This window comes from Monodon monoceros, unplaced genomic scaffold (assembly GCF_005190385.1).
Source record: "Monodon monoceros isolate NGI ecotype Baffin Bay Population unplaced genomic scaffold, NGI_Narwhal_1 Super_Scaffold_13, whole genome shotgun sequence".
Taxonomy (NCBI): Eukaryota; Metazoa; Chordata; class Mammalia; order Artiodactyla; family Monodontidae; genus Monodon; species Monodon monoceros.
In genome coordinates, this window is record NW_021703769.1 from 49,491,915 (window position 1) to 49,516,811 (window position 24,897).

Consider the following 24,897-nt stretch of genomic DNA (forward strand, 5'->3'; position numbering starts at 1 on the left):
AGACCCGCCTTCCCTGTGCCGTCCACATGGGCGCTGGGATAGAGGCATGGCTGGACTTGGGGGTCCGGGCCCACAGGAATGTCTCAGCTCTCCCCTTTGGCCCAGACCCCGGCTCAGAGCCCACTGCACCAAGTGGGTGTGGCTTGGGGTGCACGGGTGTCTGGGAGTGCGGCTCCAGGGTCTGCTCTCCAGGTGGTCCTGCTCCCCCGAGCCCTCGCCTTCATGAGTCCAGCTTGGGTTTCTGCCCAGACCCCAAATCTCACGGCCGCAAACTGAGCTGAGGGCTGAGAGGGACAGGACCAGAGGCCTCTGCTGCAGCCTCGAGTCGCCCAGGCCTCCAGCTGGAGGTGCTTAGGGTGCACTGCTTCCAGGCTATGGGCCCGTCCTGGGGGCTGCAGTACTCGGACCCACAGGGCCCAGCCTGCCAGCTGTCACACGTGCACACACATGCAGATACATAAGCACACTTGCGGTCTCTCAAAAAAGAGCAGTTCTACAAACTGACTCCTCGAAGTCAGGAAACAGGAGGCTGGCGTGTGAAATCTTGGAGGGTGAAGGAATGAGGTCGGGGGGGGAGGGGAGCACTGAGAAAACGAAGAGACCACATGTGTCACACGCTGGCTGGGCTGTCCCCAAGGTCTGGAGAACGCTGGGTCCGCCACTGCCTGGGGAGCAAGGCAGGCACCCCGGGGGAGGTGCCAGAGCCTCACGTCTGGGCCAGAGAGAGCTCCTCTAGGCCCCCCTTCCCAAGCCGGTACCTGGCGAGGTCCTTCCTGGTCACCAGCCCGACCACCTGTGGGAGCAAAGCCAGGTCATGGGATCCAGCGGCCTCTGCCTCTATGGATGCCGCTATCCCGTGTGCAGAGGACAGCAGAGTCTGGGGGAGCCCTGCGGGTGGGCAGGCAGGTTGGTAGGCTGCAGGCAGTGGGCTCCCCCCATCACCTGATTGCAGTTGTCCACCACCACCAGGTGCCTGAGGCCCAGGGCCCGAAACAGCTTGAACACCCGCGGGAGAGATGCCTCCTGCAATGCAGACGCAGCCTCAGCTCGCCCGCCGGCCCCTGCCCCACCCCGGGACAGGAGCGGGCCAGGACCTGCCACCCCCCTGCCACCCCCCCGCCTCAGCCAGCACATCCTGCTCTGTAGCCACCTCCACCCTCCTACAGAGCTCGCCCCCCACCCATCTGCAATGGCCAGTGAAGCCAGAACGCCACCGGGGTGGTGGCTGCATGAGGCTCTGGAAGTGGGGGTCAGGCCCCTGCTCCCCACCGCCCCTGCGGCACCTGGGGCACCGTGTAGGGGGAGGGGTTCATGAACTCGGAGAGGTCCATGGTGCACTCCCGCTCGTCCTGGGACACATGGATGGACTGGATGGGGGGGGAAGCGCGGGTAGGCATCACGGAAGTCCTTCAGCCGCAGCCGGCGCCGTAGCAGGCCCATGTAAGAGCGTTCTATGAACACCTGCAGGCGGGGGGCAGGCAGTGGGTGGCAGCGCCTCAGAGCCCAGGGCCCTGCCCGGCATCTCCTGCCACCCCCTTCTCCTGCCACCCCTGACAGCCTACCTTGTGCTTGAGCAGGACGATGAGCTGGGAGCGCAGGATTAAGCCCTGGAGCCGGGCTGGCTGCACAAGAAACAAAACACCCTTGTCTGCGGAGGACCTGGGACTTGAGACCTAGGGCCTGCCCTGCCGGCTGGTCCAGAGGGGCCAGGCAACAGCACCGGGATGCCTGGGGGATCCAGCCAGGGTCTCCAGCGATGCTGGCTGCCTATGGGCACTGGCCCTGCTACAGGCATTTCACCTGCACAGGCTCACGGATCCCCAAACGCCCAGGAGGGGAGGCAGGACCCCAATCACGAGGTGTTGAGAGACCATAGCATTTGTGGGGGCGAAAAGCAGACCGTGGCCCAGACGTCGCTGCACCTTCCATCAGGACCTCCTGACAGGCACAGCTGTGACTCCTCAGCTGGGGGTGCAGCTTGGGGTGTGACCCCAGGACACACAGGCGCATCAGTAACTACCCAAGCTGCGGGAACAGCGCTCACATGGACCTGTCTTCACAGCCGTGTGACCAGCGGAATTCTACCAGAAACCCCAGAGCAGGGCGTCCACATTCACGGGAACCATGGCCCCCAACACGCCCCACTCGCCAGCACACATGATGAGCCCGGCTTCCTGCAGCTGGGTGGTACCTGCGTGCCGTCAGCATCCTCCACCACAGGGAAGCCATTATGATTGGACGCCGTGCTGCTCAGCACGTCCACAATGATGCCCACCTTCTCCCTCCTCCGCAGACAGGTGACTGGTGTGCTCATCACCTCCCTGTAGAAGAGAGACGCTGTGATCCACCACGGGGCAGAGGAAGCTTCCCGAACAGCTCAACATGCAGGAAGTGGCCGGACTCGGGAAACCTGGAGACAAGGTGGGCCAGGAGCGCAGACCCCCAGGTGCTGCCCTGGGGGAACCAGCCCTGCACCCACGTCCTGCTCCAGGCTGCCCCCACCAAGCCTCCCAGGGCGTCCAGCACCCGCCCCCCAGCCTGCGGGCCTGCCCCGGGAAGGGGTACCTGGCGGTGAGCGAGTGTGAGGTGACTGGGGCTTCCCAGTGCAGGAAGGGCACACTCTGCAGCTGGATGTGCATGTCGTACAGGCCCTGGGGAGAGGACGGGCACGGCCATGCGAGAGGCTGCTTGCGGGGCAGCCTCCACAGGGCCCCCTCCCTTGCGGCGGCCGAAGACCGCCAGTCTTTCTCCCAGCCTCAGGCTCCGAGGCCAGGGGCACGGGGAGGGGCTCCAGAGCGAGGGCGAGCAAGGCAGGCGGCCTCTCCCACAGGCCGCACCTCAATGAAGACATCCCCCACAATCTTGGCGGTCATCAGCACCAGCATGATGGGGAAGCCGTAGGTCACATTGCTGGTGGCCTCCATCATGATGACTGTCAGGCTCAGCGTCATCCTCACAATCCCACCTGCCAGGAGGCGGGGAGGGGAAGGGAGGGTTGCGGGGGGCACGAGCCTCTGCAGGCTGCACCGCCGGCCCCTCCCATGTTCCCGTGCCGTGTTCCCTGTGCAGCTCCCGCTCTGTCCATGCAACCCTGTGTACCGGCCCCCCAGATAGCACCAGATGGGGACAGTGACCCTGCCCAGCCACGCGCTGGGGGAGTGGCGCTCCTGACCTCCGGACGCCCATGTTGCAGCCAGCACTCACCCAGCTGGGCAGCTGCTCCCATCAGGGCGTACTTGCCGGGGTCTGCCCAGACCTGCAGGGAAGACAGAGGGGATGCTGGGGGAAAGTGGCAGCCAAACCCACCAAGATGCACTGACAGCACTGGGCCCAAGAGGAAATCCTACAGTTTACACAAAAAATGGTCTGTGGCAGCATCACCTGAGTTTGTAAATACCCTAGCTGTGTCCACTCAGGGATGCACTGAATGAACTCTGCCACCTGCAGAACTCGGCAGCCTAAGACAGGAGGGTATGCACTATGGCCGGGGCGGGGGGGGGGGGGGCACCCCGCGTGTGTGCAGTGACCGGAGTCCGTGCACAAATGCCTGCACCACACCAGGGAGCCTAAAAAGGAGTGAAAATCGGACTCGTGCTACAACATGGATGAGCCCTGAAAACATGGTGCTCAATGATGAGGCCAGACACAGAAGGCCATGAAGCGTGATTTCGTGAATCTGCAACAATCAGAAGAGGCACATCCACGGAGGCAGAAAGCTGATTAGTGGCCACCAGGGGCTGGGGAAGGGGGATGCAGACGTGACTGCTTAATGGGGACAGGTTTCTTTTTGGAGTGATGAGAACATCCTGGAACTAAGCAGCGATCACGGTTACACAGCTTTGCGAACAGGCTAAAGAGCCACCCAACCATTCACTTACAGAAGGAGAGAGTTTATGGCAGGGGTCCGCAACCTCAGGGCCATGGACTGGACCGCACAGCAGGAGGTGGGCGGTGGGCAAGCGAGTGAAGCTTCATCTGCTGCTCCCCATCGCTCGCATTACTGCCTGAACCATCCCCCACCCCCATCCACAGAAACACTGTCTTCCACGAAACCGGTCCCTGGTGCCAGAAAAGGTTGGGGACCACTGGTTTATGGTACGTGAGTTACGTATCAATTAAAAAAAAACAAAATTAAACTAAAAACCGTGTCTGAAAGGAAACCTGGGACACATGACCTGGACCCAGTGAGGGAAGGCTTGCTGTGCGTCTCTTAGAGTTTTTTTTTTTTTTTTTTTTTTTTTTTTTGCGGTACGCGGGCCTCTTTCTCTGTTGTGGCCTCTCCCGTTGTGGAGCACAGGCTCCGGACGCACAGGCTCAGCGGCCATGGCTCATGGGCCCAGCCGCTCTGCGGCACGTGGGATCCTCCCGAACCGGGGCACAAACCCCGTGTCCCCTACATTGGCAGGCAGACTCTCAACCACTGCGCCACCAGCGAAGCCCCTCTTACAGTTTTTTAAAGTCTTACTTGAACAACTAAGATGCAAATAGAAGGCTCACAGAATAAAGACCAAGGAGCCCACGGAGGCAGGTGGGAGGAAGAAGCCAGAAGGCAGCTCCGGGGCCAAGGCCTGGACACCGCACTCCCAGGCCCCAACTCCTGCACCTGCCCCATCCTTCTACACCATGCTCTCTCCCAACACCCGTGCCCTCCCTGAAGGCCACACGCACGCACGACCCCTGCTCTGGCCCACGGTGGCCCTAGTGGGCACCGGGAACACCACCCCTTCCTCCCAGCCCAGCCGGCCCTTAAGACCCCCACTCACCGCGGTCCCGGTGAGGTAGGACAGGGAGATGCCAAAGAGCCGGCCCCAGGCAGCTCCGATGAGCAGGGATGGGATGAAGACACCGGCTGACACCGTGAGCCCGTAGGTCCAGCAGGCCAAGAAGAAGTAGACCAGGGTGAAGAGGCCGAGCGTCATGGGGTTGTAGGAGCCTGCGGAGAAGGCGCTGGCCAGGGCTTGCCACACGGATTCAACCCCAGGCGGAGCTGCCTGCCCAGCAGCCCGTCAGAGCCTCCTGGTCACACCCAGAACCCCAGAGTCACCCCCTTCTCAGAGGCCAGGGTGCCGGGGTCTTGGGGGCCCAGCACTCAGAGTGTGAGCACGGCAGCCCAGCGGGCAGGGCAGAGCGGAGCTGGGGCCACCGGGGCCCAGAGCTGCCAGCAGGATGGTGACCTGGGCCAAGGGAAGGTGGCTGCTGAGATCTGCATGGAAAAGGGTGGCACTGAGACCACCAGAGGTCAGGGGAGCGTGCAGGAGGGAGGCCATGGCCGCCACGGCCACCACCCTGCACCAGATGACTCCAAAAGTGGGAAGACGTCACACAAACCCCGGAGCCAGCACCCCCAGGGGGCCTGTATGGCCCGCTCAGCATCTTCGGGGGCTCGGCCTCCCCCACGTTTAAAAGCCTCTCTGCTAAATTGCGTGAACTCCCACAGTGCGCGCACGCACACACACCCACGCATGCGCGCGCGCAGATGTGAGAACCAGGGAGTTCCCAGAACTGGCGTGTCAGGAAACAACTAGAGCCACAGACAGATGGGCAAGCACGTCGCAACAGCCACTCTGGATCTCGGGGGTGTGCCCCTCCTCCCCGCCCCCACCCTGCGGAACCAAAAACAGGGGAAGTGGAAGCAGGTCTGTGCCCAGTCTGAGCCTGTTTGTTATTAAAAACATGAAGCTGGGCAAGGCACCTCGCTGGTATACGAGTCACCAGACTGTTTTCTGACTGAGAGTGACCTCTGCGAGCAGCGCCCAGAAGAAAAACTCATCCTAGGAGGTGAGACTGTCTTAATGAATGACAGGACGGCCTCCAGAGAGGGAAGGAGACACGTGGGGAGCTTGGCTGGGCCCCTCCCAAGCACTGGCCACCAGCCAACCCCAGGGTGCCAGCCCCCACGCTCCAGCGCACTCAGCCCTGCAGGGAGGCAGTGGGGGCTCGGCCAGAAGCCATCAGCCAGGCCTGGGCCCAGTGTCTGTGGGCCGGCTGCAGACCAGGCCAGAGGGAACAGGCCCACATGGGGACCTGCGTCTGACAGCACAGAGTGCAGAGCATGGGCACACACCTGGGGGGTCGTGGAAAAGGCTGACCACGCTCTTCTCTGGGGTGTTGAAGAAGGCTGCAGCCATTGAATTATACTCGCCATCGGCACAGAAGAGCTGCAAAGTCAGGAAAGAGAACAGGCCAGTGGGACAGTGTCCTGGCCTGGACAGCATCAGGCACCAAGCACACAACAGGCGGCCTCCAAGACAGCAGCCTGACGCTGCTGTCTTGGAGGGGAGGCAGGACCCAAGAGCCAGACCCTGGCCCAGTGAGGGCTTCAGAAGCCATCCGGCCAGGCAGGGGCTGCATGGCGAGTCTGTCCCTGGGGTACGTGGGGATCCAAAGGCTCACGTTTGGAGCACGCTCCCACAGTTCACTGGGCAGACTGTGGGTCCCTGCAAGCCTTGACCAGGGCAGGGGCTCCATGCAAAGCTGTGTGGGTCAACCCCACAGCCCCACCAGAGCCAGCCATGCACCCCAGACCCACATCTGTGACAGGCCTGTGAGTACACACTCCACACCCACTGGCAACCAGCAACTGCTTTCAGTTCTGGATGTTTCCCATAAACAGAAACCACACGATGTGTGGCCCTTGCTGTCTGGCTTCTTTCACTCAGCAGTGTTTGCCAGGTTCATCTGTGTGGGAGCACATGTCAGAGCTCCAACCCTTCCTACAACTGAGGAAACCCACTCTGTGGACGGACCAGGCCGTGTTCACCTGCTCGTCACTGATGGGCACAGGGGCTGCGGGGAGTTGTGCTGCAGTGAGCGTGTGCACGCGAGTTTCCGCCTGCAGGCCCACAACCCCACCTCCACAGTCCCCTTGCAGAACCTGTCAGGCCGCTGCTCTGAGAGGACTGGGGTGAGACCCCAGGCCGACGTGGCACCCACCCATGTCTGGGAAGGCTCACCCTGCCCCTGCCCCGGCCGCCTACCTGGAGTGGATAGGACACGGAACTCCCCTGCAGGGGCTGGCAATCCCGGGATGAATAAATCAGCACGAAGGCAACCGTGGCCGTGACGGCGGCCACCAGCATGGCCTCGATCACCTGAAGGCAGGGCCGGTGGATGTACCTGGAGCAAAGAGCCGGGGTGGACCAAGCTGTGGGATGGCTGGGGCGGCAGCCGGGGCAACCTGAGCCTGCAACTCGGGAGAGCCGTCCAGGATGCTGAGTTCATCTGATGACCAACCCGCCCTGGCTCCTGAACACTCTCAGGCTGCCTCCCGGATGCTCCCCAACCTCATTTTATGTTAGTGCAAAAAGACAAGAAAGAAGAAAGCCAAGACCCACCCCTACGGCTTCAGAAAACCAGAGAGCTCTCATGATGGCTCTCCTAACAGCAGAGGACCTGTGTTGGACCAAACGTGCCCAAGTCAGGATGGCCCCGTACAAACCGCGCTGGCGCTGACATGAGAGGCCCAGAAGAGCATCAACCGAGGGCCGCGCCGGATCCATGGGCTGTGCCTTCCCTGCCAGGGGCCACCCTCCAGGCTCCACCCGTCCCCCTGCCGAGTGGGTCTGTCCCCTCAGGTACAAAGCACCATGGAGGGGTGTGCTTGGCACGTGGCTTCCCCACGGCCCCGTGGGCAAGAGCCCATGACCGGTCAGTTTTCAGATGCCCTGTGTGGCCACACCTCTCAACTCAGTCCCTGAACAGGTTTCTCACCTGATTCGAAACATCGTCAACCAGTAATTCAAGGCGTTGAACACAGCTCCGAGAATGCCACCTGGGACAAGGAAGGAGCTGCGTGTCCGGGACTCGGGAAGAGAAGCAGGCTGCCCAGGCAAACGCCCGCTGGGTAGAGGGCTCACGTCCCACGGGCTTTCAGAGTAAGGAGTGTTGCCCAGGTCCGTCTGCTTCCCAAGGGGCTGTCATCAGCCAGAGTGCGGCTCCAGTCCTCCCAGGGTCGGGCTCCCTCCCCACTGCCCCGGGCGGTCCTGGGACAGCCAGCAGGGGTGGAGACCGCGTGCTTCTCTGGCCCTCGAAGCCGGTTCAGGCCTGGAGCCCCGCAGGCCCTGTCCCCACTGGTCGGCGCTGTCCCACGCGGGGACGGCCCTTACCCACCACGCCCATGGCGATGAAGATGGGGATCTCATGGATTGTGTACACCATCGTCTGTGCAGAGGGAGGAAGAGGAGACCTTCTGTGAGGAAAACTGCCACCAGCTCCTGCTCAGACTCGGGACCGGACGTTTCACAGGACACACCTGTGCACGGGAACCCTGGCGCTTTCCTGCAGGGCGAGGAGGCCCCCAGAGAGAAAGGCCGGGTGCTTGGGCAGACCGCCTGCCTCCTCACACAGCGGCTCCGGGGGGCCGCCTGAGCTTTTGCCAAAGGGTAAGTGAGGGGCCACGAGCAAGGGAGAGGATGCTGGTGACCTAGCCACCCAGGACCTCTGACGCATCCACGGGTGAGGACCAGCCCCTGAGAGGCTCCCTGGGCTCAGCGATGGCAGTGTGCAGCGCAGGCTGCCCCAGAAATGCTGCCTGCGCCTCTCGGCCTCCAGAAACTGCTGCAGGAGCGCTGGCCACCAGTCTAGTGATGTTACCTGACAGTCTGCAGGCACCTGAGCCACTCCTGAAGTGCCCGCTGGCTGACGGGCGCCACAACCTGCGCGGCCGGGTCACGTGCACCCTCCTGGAGCAGCTCCAGGTGCTCACAAACAAGGGCCCTATCCCACGGCTAACAGCTAGACCTTTCCAGAAGCCCAGCTCTCAGGCCGAACCTTGAGTAAACAACCTGGGTCCTGCTCATAGAAAGAACCAGAGAAAAAAGGGGACGATGCAGTGGGTTACCTCAGTGTCAAATCTTCCAAAATTGATGAGACCGGGGCTGGACAGATCCCACACGTTTCCATGGTAAATGCTTAAGACGAAATTCAGGGTGAAGGTTGAAATCATGGAAGCAAAGAACTGCAGGCGGAAAAAGACGAGTGCCGTCAGAGCCGTGGTGATGAGTTGCGGCAGTGTGTACAGCAGCTGAGCCCAGGGCCAGAGGGTGGGGAGGGGCTGCAGCAAAAGGGCTGTCTCCCCTCCTGTCACCTGGGTGGTGCCTAGACCTTCCGAAGGCTGAGGGAAGGTGGCTCGGAGCCCCACTGGCTCGGCCAGGGTAAGAACGTGTGCGGGGCCTGGGGTCCCGATGAGGACGGAGGAGAAACAGGCCTATGGCTCAGGGACCCACCAGCTGGACGGGAAGCTCAGGTGCAGACCCCACAGTGTGGGCCAAGAGCCACGCGTCCACCCAGCCATGAAGGCCCAGTGGCAGGGCTGCCTGAACTCGGGAAGGTGGCCGTCCCAGGCACTTACGATTCTCCACGTCAGGAACTGATTCCAGAAGGATGCACCCTCCTCCAAGCTGAACAGGACCCCACCTGGAACAGCCAGTGGCCCAGCCCTGAAGTGCCCGCCCAGCCACAGACAGCCCCTCACCCACTGCCACCCATGCCCCCAGACCCCAGGACACCAAGCCCATGACAGAGGCAGCCATCGGGGCCTCTTGAGAAGCCCACCCCACACCCTCACCAGGCACTGAGTCCGTCAACCCCAAAACCACCCCTCTCACAGCAGGGAGAGCCTGGCTCCCCCTACACGGGCAGTCACCAAGCTCTCAGACCAGGCAGGGCCACCCTCCTCACCCACAGGGGCCCCAAACGCAGCAGACACTCCAGCCGCAGCTCCTGCTGAGACAAAGTCCCGTTTCTCTGTGTCTCTGCGGAAGTACTCAAAGATCTGAACCAAGACAGACGGAGAGAGGGTCTCAGCCAGTGCCTCCAAGGGCACTTCTCTCAGAAAGGGGGGAGGTGGGCCCAAAAGCGAGGGAGGAGGGGAGGGAGGAATGTGGGGAGGCCTCTGGACAAGCCACTCATCAACCATGGGGCTCACAACCCGCAGGGCTGAAGAGCTGGGTCTCGGGCAGCTTGCCTGCCCACCAACATCCAGAGAAAATAACCCATTCACAGCAATATTTAAACACTGAGGTTTGTGCAAGAAGGACCAGAACTGAGCACCAGCAGCCCACACACATGACCTTCCCGACCTCTCTAGGCCACGCATTCCTGTGAGCTTACAGCTACAGGTCATTTCCTTGCAGAAATGCACACTCACCCAGAGCACCAAGGCAACAGGATGCCCCCATGGACAGGATGCTAGGGACCCTCAGAGGCGAAGGGAAGGAGGCTGCAGGGGAGGCAGAGGCCCAGCCCTGGGGGTATGGACGTGGGCGCAGGGAAGACCCACCTTGAAATCCCGCTTCAGTGATGTGGACCTCCCCTGGGAGACCCCAGCAGCAATCACGGAGCCCGAATGGATCATTGGTCCCTCCTGGAAGGCACAAACGGCTGCGTTCAGATGGGCGCAGCTCCGGTGGGGGGGACACACCGGCCCCAGGCCCCACGGGTGCAGAGGGACTCAGGGAGGGGTAGCTGCACTCTGTTACCTTCCCCACAGCCAGTCCCCCAACCACGGACAGGATCACGCCGGACACTTTGATCACCAGGGTCTGGAACACAAAGGAAATTGCACCAAGTCTGATTAAAGGCCACACGTGGTCCAAGAACCTGAGGGACAAACTGCACACGGGAAGGGACCTAATCATGTGAGCCCTCGGCAGGCATGAGCACCAAAGAGGGGGCCGGCACCCACGGCGGGTGTCCTGGGGGAGGGGGAGCTGGCAGCTGATGCTCTCCTGACGCCCATCTCTTCAGCCCTTCTGTCCCAGGTGGTCATGTACACACAGAAGACACGCAAACAGCAGCTGTCGCTCTGTCCTCGGGCTCTGGGCTGCAGGCTCCTGCACCCGCACCTAGCTCGGGCCCTGCCCTCCTGCTGCAGGGCACAGAGCACAGGCACCCCCACCCCTCCTGTCTGCTCCCCGGAGTACCTCCTCCCCAGACAGAGCAGGAGAGACACTGCCAGCAAACCCCAGACCAAGGCACACCAGCTGCACACCCTGAAATGATCACGGGAGGAAACCTGACCTCCCAACCCCCTTGGAATCAGTGTGTTACCCAGAAGATCACGCACAATGAGATTAAGGAAAATTCTGAAAAAAGGAAAAAACTCACCACTCAACACAGCTACTCTCATTCTGAAATACTAACCACCATATGGAACTTAAAATGTCTACATGGTTGCAATCGTGACAGATGTACCTTCAAGTATTTTTGCGTCATTCAGAATGTACGACAGTTTTACCATTTTCCAAAGAAAGTTCACATAAAACCTGCCAGCACACCCACACGCAGGCTCGTCAGCAGCAAACAGCACGGGTCTGGGCGAGTTTTGGAGGCGGAGGTGGACAAATGACACACTTCTCACCCAGCAAGGAAGCCCCTTGGGCTAAGCCCTGAGCTCCCGGCGGGGCCGCCTCGTGTCTCACCTTGAGCCGGACCACGTGGGGGATCTTCACCCCGTTGAGGAAGCACTTGATCTGGGGGATCCCGCTGCCAGCAGCGACCGGCTGGAAGGAAGGGCGCCAGCACTGAGTCCGCAGGCCGAATGAGCCGCTACTGCCGCCGCCACCGCCACCAGGCCCAGGAAGACGCGCCACGCAGTGCCCAGGTCGCCCAGGGTAGCGGCTTCTCGCCTCTCCCCACTGATACACAGAGCAACCAACGAGGGGAGGAAACGCCTCGGGCATGGGAGGGCTCAGTGTCCCCAAGGCAGGCGGGGGTGCCCAGGATGATGGGAGGCCCACGTCACACACCCGCTGAGGGGCCAGCACTGTCGCACCCTCTGGGGGACACTGCACTGCACCCCAGACAGAAGCTCCTGGACGCTGCCCCTTCTTCCTTCCAACGCCCCGAGGGAAAAGCAAGGGGGCACAGGAAGGAAGGGTGCCCCAGGAGCGTCTGACCCCTCGGGTGGGTCCCTCCACCCGCACCCCTGGGCTGGGCGCTGCCTCTGCTCCCTGCTGCGTGAAGTGGGTGAGGGACTGTGCGGGTGGATGGGCACGGCCGCCAGGGCCAGGGTTGGAAGGCCCAGGTGGGCTTCGTTTTGGCTGAACCGCCTGATGCCTAGCAAGGATTCCACTACAGTCTAGCCAGTGAGTCTCACCGGAAGATGCTGTGGGGGGTTGGGGTGGGGAGCGGTGGAGGGGCCCACCTACCTCTATGAAGGCGACGATCACAGAGCCCAGGAGCACAAAGGCCACATTGAGCGAGGCCCACAGCAGGAGAGAGAAGGACAGCCCGCCCCGCGCCGTGAACTTGTCAATGTCTGGGCTCGTCAAGGACCACGTGGGGTGGTGTCACCCAGGCGCCACTCCCCAGTGGGCTGCACTCCGGACTCTGGGACCTGGAGCACTTACTGGGCATCTCAGGGTCACCACAAAGCCTGACCCCCCAGACATGCAGCCCCCGCCCAGTCACGTCTTCCGGCCGATGGCATAACACAGGTGGGGGCTCCTCCTGTGGACCCGCTGGCTCTGGGCAACCACAGACAAAGGATACTGTCCTTGACGACCCTGTACTTTAGGCCGGCCAGCTTCTCCACCACGATGTCGATGAAGCAGGCCACGAGGCCCGTGAGGATCCCGATCATGGCACAGATGACCCAGCGCTTTATCTCCACAGTCCGGAAGGCCTGCGGCAGCGGGCATGAAGGGGGGCGCTGTCACAGGAGGGTGCGGAGGCGGGACATCCCGTCGTGGCCTGCTCTAGTGACTGCCACCACGCACAGGGCTGCCCTCAGGACCCTGAGTCCCAGGAAGAGCAGCCCCACCGACATCTCAGAGGCCGTGGAGCACTGGTGGGACAGAACTCCCCAACCCGGTCATAACTGGATGCTGACGCTCCAGCCGCTACAGCCGCCACCCCTAAGAACAGCTTCCTCAGTGGTAATGATGTGACACCCGCACGGGTCTCCATGCCGGGCAGTGGCCAGCGCTCACTCCAGGACACCAGCTGGAGCCGAGAGGGGAGGGAGGTGGTGGGGACACCGTGGCCACGAGGCCCAGCTGCCCGCCAGACTCACTGTGTGATTGATGCGCCGCTCCTCCTCCAGGAACAGCTGGTTCTCGCTGTTGTCATAGTCCAAGCTCTGCGGACCGGGCAGTAGAAACACTAGTAACTGACCCCAGCTCGCAGGCTCAGGTCGGCCACCGTGGGAGAGGGCAGGGAGCAGGGGGGCCCACCTCATACTTGAGGGACAGAAGCTTCTCGTTGTGCGGGATCTCCTTGGGGAAGGGGTGAAGGGGGTCCATGTCCTGCGGGAGGAAGAGGCAGAGCTTGACAACCCAGCATATGAAAGAACGAAGCAGAACGAGGAAGGGGCCATGCTCACTCGTCCCGCAGGGCAGGGACGCTCCTGAGCCCAAAGCTAGACAAGCACAAGGCAGGAACTGGCAGACACAGACCCTCCACAGGACACCAGCAGGCCAGGTCCCACACCACCACGGCCAGGCGGGTTTATCCCAGGAACACAAGGTGAGTTGACCCCCAAAAAGCAATTAGTGTGGTGGGTTGACCCCCCAAAAGCAATTAGTGTGGTGGGTTGACCCCCAAAAAGCAATTAGTGTAAGATGTCTGTGGTCCACGTCCAGGTTCTGGCACCAGCCTCTGACCCACCCGCTTGGCATCTCTGGGTGACGAGTGTGTCTGGGCTGGGGCTGGAAGACCATCACAGGATTAGCGGGCTGGAGACACAAGCAGCTCATCTCTAACGGCCAAGGATTTAATTAGTCCTGCCTGTGTAATGCAGCCTCCACACAAACCCCAAATGGAGGGGTTCAGGGAGATTGCAGCTGGTGAATGTGGAGGTGCTGGGAAGGTGGCTCCTAGGGAGAACGTGGGGGCTCTGCACCCCTTCCCACACCTTCCCGGGGCATCTCTCCCACCTGGTTGTTCTCAAGTCATGTCCTTTATGATAAACCAGTAACATAAGCAAAGTGTTCCCTGAGTTCTGCAAGCCATTCTGGCAAGTTATGGAACCCGAGGAGGCGGCGTGGGAACCCCGATTTACAGCTGGTCAGTCAGAAGCACAGGTGACAGCCTAGACTTGTCACTGGCATCTGAGGTCGGGGGGTCTCGTGGGACTGAGCCCTCAGCCTGTGGGTCTGCACGGATGCTGGGAAGTTAGGGTCTGAACAAACTGACCTGCAGGACACTCAGGTGGTGTCTGGACAATCAGAGGGTGAGTTGGTATGAAAGTAAAAACAGTTTGATACTGTTCCAATAGAATAAAGGACCAAGTCCACATGAAATGAACACCTCAGTAGTCACAAAAAGCATCTGACAAAACTCAACCCTTCGTGATAAAAACACTCAATAAACCAGGAATAAAGGGAACTTCCTCAACCTGATCAAGACACCTATAAAAAACCCACAGGTGGGCTTCCCTGGTGGCGCAGTGGTTGAGAGTCTGCCTGCCGATCCAGGGGACGCGGGTTCATGCCCCAGTCCGGGAAGATCCCACATGCCGCGGAGCGGCTGGACCCGTGAGCCATGGCCACTGAGCCTGCGCGTCCGGAGCCTGTGCTCCGCAACAGGAGAGGCCACAGCAGTGAAAGGCCCGCGTACCGCAAAAAAAAAAAAAAAACAAAAAAAACAAAAACCCACAGGTAACTTCATGCTCAGTGGTGAAAGACTGAAGCTCTTCCTCTGAGATCAGGAACAAGACGAGGATGCCTGCTCTGGCATTTCTACTCAGCACTGTCCTGGAGGTTCTACCAGCAGGGCAATTAGGCAAGAGAGAAAAGTGAAAGGCATCCAGATTAGAAAGGAAGTGAAACTCTTCTTTGCAGATGACATGGTCTTATGTGTAGAAAATCCCCAAAAGTACACTAAAAACAATTAGTATTAACACATTTAGTAAGATTGAAGAATATAAGATCAGTATACAAAATCAAATGCATTTCTACGCACTTGCAATGAACGATCCAAAATGAAATTGAGAAAACTCTATTTACAATAGCATAAAGATACAGAAAATAAACTTATTCCTGAAACACATTTAACAAAAGAAGTGTAAGACTTGTACACCAAGAGTTGCAACATATTGTTTAAAAAAACTGAAGACATTAATAAATGGAAAGCTATACTGTGGCTCGGGACATTTGATGTTAAGAGTAAATGCCACCTCTAAGTTCCAGCTGGCGTTTCTGAAGAAACTGACAAACTGAGCCTGAACCCCACACGGAGATACGCAAGGGATCTTGAAAGGCCAACACCTCCTTGAGAAAGAAAAATGATGTGGGATGATTCAAACTTCTTAATTTTGAAACTTACTACAAAGCTAGTCATTAGCAGAGTGCGGCCCGGGCACAAGGACAGACAGAGAGCCCAGAAACAAATCCGTAATGCAGATCCAATGCAGCTGAAAATAAATAAATAAATTTTTAAAAAGTGAAAAAAAACCCCACAAAAACTGACCTTCAACAATGGTGCTGAGACAATTCAACAGGGAAAGAGTAGTTTTCTCAAGAAATGGTGCTGGGAAAACTGAGCATCCATATGCAAAAGAATGAATTTGGACCCTTATCTCATACCATGTACAAAATTAGTGAAAAACAGATCAAACATCTAAACTACAGAACTCTTATAAGAAAAGACGAGCAAATCTTTGTAACCTTGGCTTAGGTGATGGTTTCTTAGACATGACACCCAAAGCACAAGCAACAGAAAACAGATCAAATGGACTTCATCAAAATTAAAAGCTTTTGTGCTTCCAAGGACACTGGCAGAAAGTGAGACCACCTATGGACCAAGCAGAAGTTTTTGCAAATCCTGTAACTGATGAGCAACTTGTGTTTAAAGTATATGAAGACTTCTTACAGCTTCATTATAAAAACACAACCTGATTAAGAAACATGCACGGGGTCTGAACAGAGTTCCTCCAGAAGACATGAAGAACACACGGTACCAGCAGCCTCAGGGAAATGCAAGTCAGAACCATGAGCCACCTCCAAGGAGGAAGTCAAGTGCAAGTCTGGGGGAGGGGGTTTCGGGAAATGCTCCCCTGGCAGCTGCTGGACAGTTCGACCCCAGCACAGGGGCAGGAGAAGTGGACATCACCCATGTCCAAGGGCCCACCACCCTGAGACGCCCTCCTGCAGGCCCCACACCTGCCCACGGCACCTGCCCCCCAGCCCGCACACAGCAGCTAGCTCAACGGTCCTGGCCTGACATGTACTCCCCAACCTCTGCTCATCGGGCAGCCTCAGGGGACAGGGCCCCGCAGAGCAGCCTTCCCTGGTCGCCCAGACTCTGCAGACCCCACTGTCTGCACGTCACTCTGTCCCCATACTCTGCACAGAACCGCCACTGTCTGCCATCCTCTTGTTCAGGTTTTCCGTCTGCCCTCTGCTAGGCTGTGGCTCCACAAGAGCAGGCCTGACTTTCCCAGGAAGGGGCCTGGCATGAGCAGGAGCTCCAAAAATGGGAAAGGACGACCACTCACAGGGTCCAGAAGCTCATCATCCAGTTCCACGTTGCTCATCTGTCCGATCCGGAAAAATGCTGAATGGGGTGACTAGAAGCAGAAGAGAAATCATAGGCCACTTAGCTATGGGGCCGGGCTGCACTGTGCACTACCCCATCACCTGGCCCTACCTGTGGAGCACAGAGCCGCACCTGCCGTGTGGGAGACTCCAGCAGGGCCAGTGCTGGACCCCAGGCCCATCCCCATGACCCACAGCCTGTCACTGAGGAGCCCAACCTCCAGATGGGAAGCCCCACCCTCCCCTGTTCTACAGTGTCCTCCTGGCCACCCTCCTTCCCTGGCCTGGAAAACCCTGGTGATTGAGGGCCCCTCCTCCAGGAGCCTTTCTATCCCCCCACCTCCAAACCCCATCTTTCTCTGTTCAGCCCCATCATGACACTGAGTGGCTACCAGGTGCGGACCCATCACAGGCCTCCAGGCAGGCCCCCCAGATATGTGCCCCTTTCCGGGGCAGGACCTTTCTGAAGCGGGGCTGCACTCCTGAGCACAGGGGCAGGTCAACCACAGAGGACGGACACCCTGGCACATAACTGCCCTCACGCCCACTGCCAGGCATGGTGGAGGCCAGGACTACGGAACAAAACACAGGCTGCTCACAGATGCATTTCAGAGAAACAAGTCACGCTGCAGGACACAAACACTGTGTGGAACATACGGCATAAAAACACAACCCGGGGCTTCCCTGGTGGCGCGGTGGTTGAGAGTCTGCCTGCCGAGGTAGGGGACGCGGGTTCGTGCCCCGGTCCGGGAGGATCCCACATGCCGCGGAGCGGCTGGGCCCGTGAGCCATGGCCACTGAGCCTGCGCGTCCGGAGCCTGTGCTCCGCAACGGGAGAGGCCACAACAGTGAGAGGCCCGCGTACCACAAAAAAAACAAAACAAAAAACAAAAAAAAACCACAACCCGGTGCTCCTCTGAAACGCAGCCGGGCGCCCTGCCCTGCCTCTCCTCTGGCGGAAACCACGAAGCAGTGCAGGAACAAGGACCACAGAGCCCGCCATGCCAGAGCCCTGAGCACACAGTGATTCCAGCACAGAAAGTTTAATTCAGCAGCACTAACCCTACTGCCACTGGTGGTTACCAGGGGGTAGGGGGGACGAGGGGGCTTTGGGGACACTGGTGACTCCTCTGGGGGATGTCGAGCCTCCTGGGGCTGCTGTGCCCAATCACACAGCCTAGGCGTCTGAAAAACAAGAAACGTGTTCTCTCCAAGCTCTTGAGCCACAAGTCCAAACTTGAGGTGTCAACAGGGAGGGCCCCCTCTCAGGGTCGTGTGGAGGATCTTCCAGCCTCTGATGGATGCCAGCAATCCTTAGTGTTCATTCCCTGGCTTGTAGCCACATCACTCCAATCTCTGCTCCGTTGCCACCGGCCTTGTGTGTGTGTGTATACATGCACGCATGTCTCTCCTCTCCCATGAGGACACCAGCCTGACCGCATCGCAACTTGACCACAGCTGCAAAGGTCTCAGACACGGGTTCCAGGTCAGGGGTGGAGACATTCCGGGGGGCACTGTGCACCCCACGGCAGGTGGTAACTTGTCAGGTGTGTTCACTAGACCATCATCCTGCTCCACCGTGTGACTGCACTTTTCTCTATGTATATACAGCAAACGTCGGTACAATGGGTGGGTGAGGAGAGAAATATAGCCGTTTTCTTTCTTAAAAACAATCGACAATGCCCCCAAACTGCTGAATCTGATGAGAAAGGCAGGGCGGGCCCTCCAGCTCCAAGCACGGGCAGGAATGCCTGGCCCGCTGGCCCAGAAAGGACCCCAGTTCCAGAGTGAACTCAACCCAGGAGGGGGCCCGGAGCTGCAGCCTCTGCTCCCTATGCATACACGAGTCATCAGGAATGGTGTGCCAGTCGCCAGTCCGTCCACAGCAACACGGAACAGGGACGTCTCCACGGAGAAGACGGCGTGCAAAGACAGGCAGAACTGAAAGTTGGACTGTGAAAACAGAAGACCCATCTGCCGTCCAACCCAAGACGGAGGCCACAGGCCAGGTGGCCTGGCCGTTTGTACCTCACTCTTCACTGATGGACTGCACCCCATGATCACTCCCACCACACCAAGTCAGCCCCTGCAGAGCAGCGCCCCTGCCACCTAAACAGTCCCCGAGGCTGAGGCTGCGACCGCGCACACAGCTGGGGGAGAGGGGGGCAGAACGGTCCACATGGCACGGACTCACTCGCTCAGGTGACAACGGGTCCTCAGCACCCGGCCGGGAGGACGCCAGGTAAGCACACATCTGCACCAGACAGCTCCATTCTGGACCCGGAAATGCGCTCATGCGGAGATGGCGCCCCCATTACAACTCCCAGGCACACCCTCTCCCACCTCCAGCACCTTCCTGGTTTCATCACCTCTTTTCTGAACTTTATGGGCATCTCTTAGGAAATATCTTTTGTGATGAAAGAAGCCATTTACTGAAAGTTCAGTGATTCATCTGTTGTGTCTGTTCCTTTCTCATTTCTTAAATGCAAGTTAATTACTAGTAGTTCCTCAAACTATTGATACACACGACAGCCTGGATGAAATCTCCATGCTTTCGAAAGAACTGAAAGATTTCAGACCATGTGGCTCCAGAGACTGGATGTGCTCGAAAGGTCAGACCCGGAGGGAGGACAGATTTGGGGGGGAGGGGGAGACTGTAAGAGGCAGGACAAGGGCACTGATGGATGTGCTCACACACACCCACACGTGTGACAATGGCAGGGTGCTACTCACACACATTGTGCCAACATCAATGCCGGGTTCGGCACAGTACTACCGTGAGGTAAGACGGAACCATCTTGGGAAACTGGAGGAAGGCACACAGGCCCTCTCTGTACTGTCTTTTCAACTTCCCGTAAGTCTACAATTATTTTAAAATTTAAACGCAAATGATACTACATCAAAGTGAAGAACTTCTGGGCTTCCCTGGTGGCGCAGTGGTTGGGAGTCCGCCTGCCGATGCAGGGGACGTGGGTTCGTGCCCCGGTCAGGGAGGATCCCACATGCCGCGGAGAAGCTGGGCCTGTAAGCCATGGCCGCTGGGCCTGCACGTCCGGAGCCTGTGCTCCGCAACGGGAGAGGCCAAAACAGTGAGAGGCCCGCGTACCGCAAAAAAAAAAAAAAAAAAAAAAGTGAAGAACTTCTGTGTATCAAAGGAAACAACAGAGTGAAAAGGAACTAGCCCTACAGAATGGGAGAAAATTACAGATCATGTAACCGATAAGGGTTAATATCCAAAATACGTAAAGAACCCCTACAACCCAACAACAACGAACAAGCGGATTAAAAAAACAGGCCAAAGACTTGGGACATGAAGATCAAAACCACAATGAGATACCACCTCACAGCTGTGAGGATGGCCAGGGTTAAAAAACAGAATAACAAGCACTGGTGAAGATGTGCAGAAACAGGAACCCTTGTGCACAGTTGCTGGGAGTGTTATATGGAGCAGCTGCTGTGGAAAACAGTATGGCGGTTCCTCAAAAAATTAAAAATAGAAATTACCTTATGATCCAGCAATTCCACCTCTTGCTACCTACCCAAATGAACTGAAAGCAGGGTCTCAAAGAGGTATCTGTACACCCACGTGCACAGCAGCATTTTTACAGTAGCCAAGGGGTGGACAGAGCCCAAATGCCCATCAACAGATGAATGTATAAACCTAAGGTGGTCCATCCACACAATGGAATATTATTCAGCCTTAAAAACAGGGAAATCCTGTCGCATGCTACAGCATGGATGAACCTGGAGGACGTTGTACTAACAGAAAGAAGCCAGTCACAAAAAAACAAATACCCTATGATACCACTGCTATGAGACGTCAAATTCATAGAGACAGAAAGCAGAATGACCTTTGCCAAGGGCTGGGGGAGGGGTGGGGAGTCAGTGTTTACTAGGACAGAGGTTCAGTTTGAGAGGATGAGAAAGTTCTGGAGGTGCTGGGGTGATGGCAGCACGACACTGTGGATGGACCTCATGCTGCCAGACTGCACACTTAGACATGGTTAGGATGGTAAATTGTGTTATGTGCTTTTACCATCATTAAAACAAAGTTCACAGACAATTTAAAGGCCGCCTGCCGCCCACTCTGCCACTTTGCATTTTAACCTCCCCTCCCAGCCCAATGCCCCCTAGCACTGAGGGCACAGGGCCTCCGTAGCCAGGGGCTTACAGTCAGAAAAACCAAGCTGCCCATAAACAAAAGTCAGTGTAAACCGTGAGAAAGGCTTTGAGGGCGATGACAGAGCCTGAGGGAGAGGCCTGCCCGATTCGGGGTTGGGGAGGCGCATTAGGCTGAGACCTGATGAATGATGTGCAGAGGGGGCCGGATGGGAACAGCCCCGCCGCTGCACCTCACTTTCTGAGTGCTGCAGCCTCTGCCCGGAAGGCCTCCCAGGACCCTCTGACTAGGCTGGGCCCACCCTGGTCCTCAGCTCTCTGCACTGTCCGGTGGTACCCACATCTTCTCCTGCCCTCCCCCAGACTCTGAGCCCCTCACACTAGACCTGGGCAGGTACCACTAAAGGCCTGAGGGAGCCCTCAGGGGAGGGTCAGCTGAGGGGGCAGGCCTGGACTCTGCAAAGCGGGGGAGGAGGGGGAGAGGAGGGGGGGAGGAGAGGGGACGAGAGAGGAGGGAGCGGGGGGAGGAGGAGGAGGAGGAGGAGGATAGTACAGGGCGCTGAGGCAGAGGGACTTCCTGGAGGGCCTGCCCTGGGGCTGGGAGCCAGCTACGAGAAAGACGGGGTGCTCCCTTACGTTCAGCAGAGCTCAAGGGGCCACTGGGGATGGTGATGACCTGCCCCTGCAGCTTGCCTGCACATGACCCCCTCCTGGCCCCCCATACTCCGACCGTAGCCCGTGGCTCCAGGTCACCAGGGCAGAACACCCCAGTTCCCAGAGGAGTAAGTTCCCCAAAACTGATTCTAAACACTAATCTGAGGGTCCTACCCCTCAGGCTGCCTCAGGCGGAGCTTCCCGAAGCTGAGGTCCCTGGAAAGGACCCGCATTTACAAACACTGCAAATACCCACCCCCACAGCCGGAGCCTCTGTTTCTGGCTCAGATTTCCCTCTGTAAGTTTTCAAAATGCTCTGCTTCCTGCTGCCCACATGACCATGACTTGCTGGCTGACCTCACCCTCTCCTTGCCCCAGGGGTGGACAGGCAGCAACTTGCTGGATGACCCACCCTCACCCCACACTCAGGCACGACAGGCCGAGGGCCGGAGAGAGGGTAGAGCAACCCTGAATGGCCTGGTTCCAGCCAGATGGAGGCTGAGCTCAGGCCGGCCCCCAGCCCACCCTGCCTGGGGCTGCCCAGAGCAGCCACCTCATGGTGCCTGGCAGGTTCCCATGCCGGGTGCAAGAACACCAGCCTCCAACTCTGGACGCCCTGCAACAAACCATGAAGGACCAGGAGGTGGCAAGACAAGCTCTCCTGTCCAGCTCACCAGAACATTCTCATAGAGCGGTTGTTGGCCTGGGCTGTCACTTTAGTTCAAACGACCCTGGTCTGAGAGCGGCTTACAAGCCGCCGTCTGCTACAGCGAACTCAGCCCTCTGGTCCAGAGCCGACCCTCCTGCAAGAAAGCCGGCCTCGAGGAGTTCAGTGAGCTGCACAGGAGTCGCCCCAGGAACAGCAACTCAGAGATGATCACTTCCAAGCTGCCATTTTTAATACCTCTGAGAGTAACTAGCGTTTACCACCTTGTGACAGGTGGTGCTCAGGGCTGGAAGCATATTAGCTTTCCTGCTGGTGAGGAGCTTGAGGCACAGGAGGCTGCAGCACTTGCCTCTGCTGGTCCAGAGCAGAGTTCCTAGCACCAATGCCTCCAGTGCCCCCCTACCCCATCCACGCAAGGCCGTCTAAGGATCCTTCAAGGCTGGACTCTCCAGCTTCTGAAGGATTCTCCCACAAGATAAAGCTAAATTCGAAGCCTGCAGCTGTCCCCTGCAGGTCGACCCCGGTTCCTTCCCCAAGCCTCCACTCCCCACTCCGACTTACTTCCCAAATGCTCACTCCCTTTATCTTTCCCCTCTGTCCACCCGCCTGAGGATCATGCACTCTTCCAAGACTGGACCTAGTGTGACCTCTCCTGCTCTTGGGGTCCCTCACCCCAGAGCACTGGGCCTGGTTTTCCAGGAGCCTGGAGCCAGGAGGAAGGAAGCTGCATCATGTACCTCTGAGTCCCAGGCAAACTGCATGCAGCCGAGTACACGACACGCACACAATAAATTATGTTTTAAGTCACTTAAGAGCAGCTAGTCACTTGTTATTAAATGCAAATGAACAAAAAAGGTCGCAAAGGTTCTTTTAAGGGAATGAGTTTTAAGGGAAGAAATCAACAGGTTATTTCAAAAAAAGCCAACTCCTGTGTCTATGCATAAAGAAAAGTGGGAAACTCTTGAGCACATTCAGTCCCAAAATAAACCCCAATTCAACCTCGAAGCTTCCAATCTCTCTACCTGTCACCCTTAAAGCCAAGCCAGTTTCATACTTCTGGTTTGTAAACTTCAGATTACCTTCTTTTAAAGAGTAAAAAAGAAACAAATGTTGTGAGAACAAAACAACAAAGCATCCATATCCCCACCACTGCAAATTCTCCCCTTTCATGTCACTTCTCATGCAGACACAGAAAGCACTTCAGCAGAAGATCCCACTCAAGGAACAGACTTTGACCTCATTGTCTGATGCATTTCTGGGGGCTGGGAAAACCTAGATAAGTTCTGGACAAACAGCCTGATACTTGAGTCCTTCCTCATTAAACACCACACAAGTGTTTAATGGACAGATCTAGGATAGGAGGAGAAAAACGAAAAAACAATCACAAAACCGAGTAAGGCCAAGCAATCAACAAAAGAAGTTCATTAACTCAAAATTAACACACACGGAAATTCACTTAAGGACGCAAACTTCTGTGCTGACCTGCAAAGCACATTTCAACCACTGTGCTTCAATTTCAATGAACTGCTAAGGGAAACTGAACGCACATATTTGTCATTCCTAAGGTCGCCCTGAAGGCTCCCTGTAAAGATGCAGCCCCCCAGATATTCCCACTGCAAAAGCAAACTCTGCAACCTAAGCTCTTAAAATCTCTTGGGGTTCAAAAGCTGTAAAAATAGTTGCTCGTGTATACAGTGTTCCAAAAAAAAGAAAAGGAAAAGGTTACCTAAGCAGAAGACCATCTGCCGTCCCTTTAAATCCACTAAGAAATAAACTGTGAGGAGATAAATCAGCTTCATGCTACCGGGACTCTACAGCAGCGTGCGTGCGACTGGGCTCTCCCACGCTCCTTCACACCAAGATAATGGGCCGGCTCCTCGACCCCGAGAGTCACTGGGCCGAGCGCCTCCCAGCGCCTCCCAGGACTCCAGAACCCCGGGGCCCAGGTTCCGAGCTCGCCCTGCCGTTTACCAAGCGGGACCCGAGGCGCGTTCCCGCCTCTGCCACTAGGACTGCCCGAGCACGGACTCGCCGCGTCCCCGCGGGCCCGGCTACCGGCACCGGCAACCGCGGCGCGGACCCGACCCGGCCCGCCTCTCCCTGGGCTCACCGCGCGGACGGCCGCGGGCCCAGCACCGTTCAACAGCGGCGTGGCCTCCCCGGCCGGCGCCCCGGGCCCCGCCGCCCTCCGCAGCAGCGGTGCCGCCTCGTCGTCGTCCACGTCGCGTCCGGACCACGACACCTTTTTGGAGACGTTGGCCATGTCCCGCCGCAGACGACCGGCCAGGCAGCGCCTTGGCAGTGTTTGTTCTCGTGACCCGCGCCTCGGCCACGTGACCCGGACGGCCCTCACGTGGCCCAGACGGCACCCGCGTGCCCCGGCAGCGGCTGCGGGGTGCGCGCGCGGCCTTCTGGGAGTTGTAGTCCCGCCGCCTGGTGGACCCGCCTGTCAGGACCGATCACCACGTAGCAAACGGTTGTGCTGAAGACACAACACAGCCCTGTGGCCTTCCTGCGGAAAACGCTCCACTGATCCCATCCCAGGGCGAAAATGCAGATGAACCCAAATTGAGGGACACGTGCTAAACAGCTAGCCAGCTCGTCCCGTAGTGTCAGCGTCACGAAAGACCAAGAAAGGCTGAGTGACTGCCTTGGATGGAAGATAAAGAGATGGGCAACTGAAGGCTGCTCGTGGGCCTGGCATTTTGGGGACAATTGGCAAAGATTGGATCTGCACTGTACATTACATATTGGTGTTATAGCTGCGCCCAGTCCCCCAAGGGTGATCTTTGTCTGGGGGTCATATCAGAAAAGTCCTTTTTCTCAGTAGACATACACTGAGATATTCAGGGGTTGTGATGTGATGTCTGCAACGTAGTCTCAGATGATTCACAAGCTAATGGTAATCACAATACGTAGCTACCGATAGCGGGAGAAAGAAAATGTGGTAGGATGTTAGCAGGTGATGAATATGGGGTA

General features: G+C 58.0%; 1 protein-coding gene across 1 annotated transcript; it reads right to left on the reverse strand.

Annotated features, from left to right (window-relative positions):
* Positions 1 to 467: 467 nt before the first annotated feature.
* On the reverse strand, positions 468 to 24,244 carry CLCN7 (chloride voltage-gated channel 7). Its single transcript, XM_029219451.1, is given in 26 exon segments — positions 468 to 793; positions 943 to 1,023; positions 1,284 to 1,379; positions 1,381 to 1,461; positions 1,563 to 1,622; positions 2,192 to 2,321; positions 2,566 to 2,651; positions 2,838 to 2,965; positions 3,205 to 3,256; positions 4,764 to 4,933; positions 6,065 to 6,158; positions 6,978 to 7,116; positions 7,711 to 7,771; positions 8,106 to 8,160; positions 8,840 to 8,956; positions 9,350 to 9,414; positions 9,679 to 9,772; positions 10,280 to 10,363; positions 10,479 to 10,541; positions 11,421 to 11,501; positions 12,150 to 12,259; positions 12,493 to 12,625; positions 13,016 to 13,081; positions 13,176 to 13,247; positions 16,439 to 16,510; positions 24,029 to 24,244. Coding segments are annotated over 26 exon segments (2,430 nt in total). The 5' UTR covers positions 24,182 to 24,244; the 3' UTR covers positions 468 to 706.
* Positions 24,245 to 24,897: the final 653 nt, after the last annotated feature.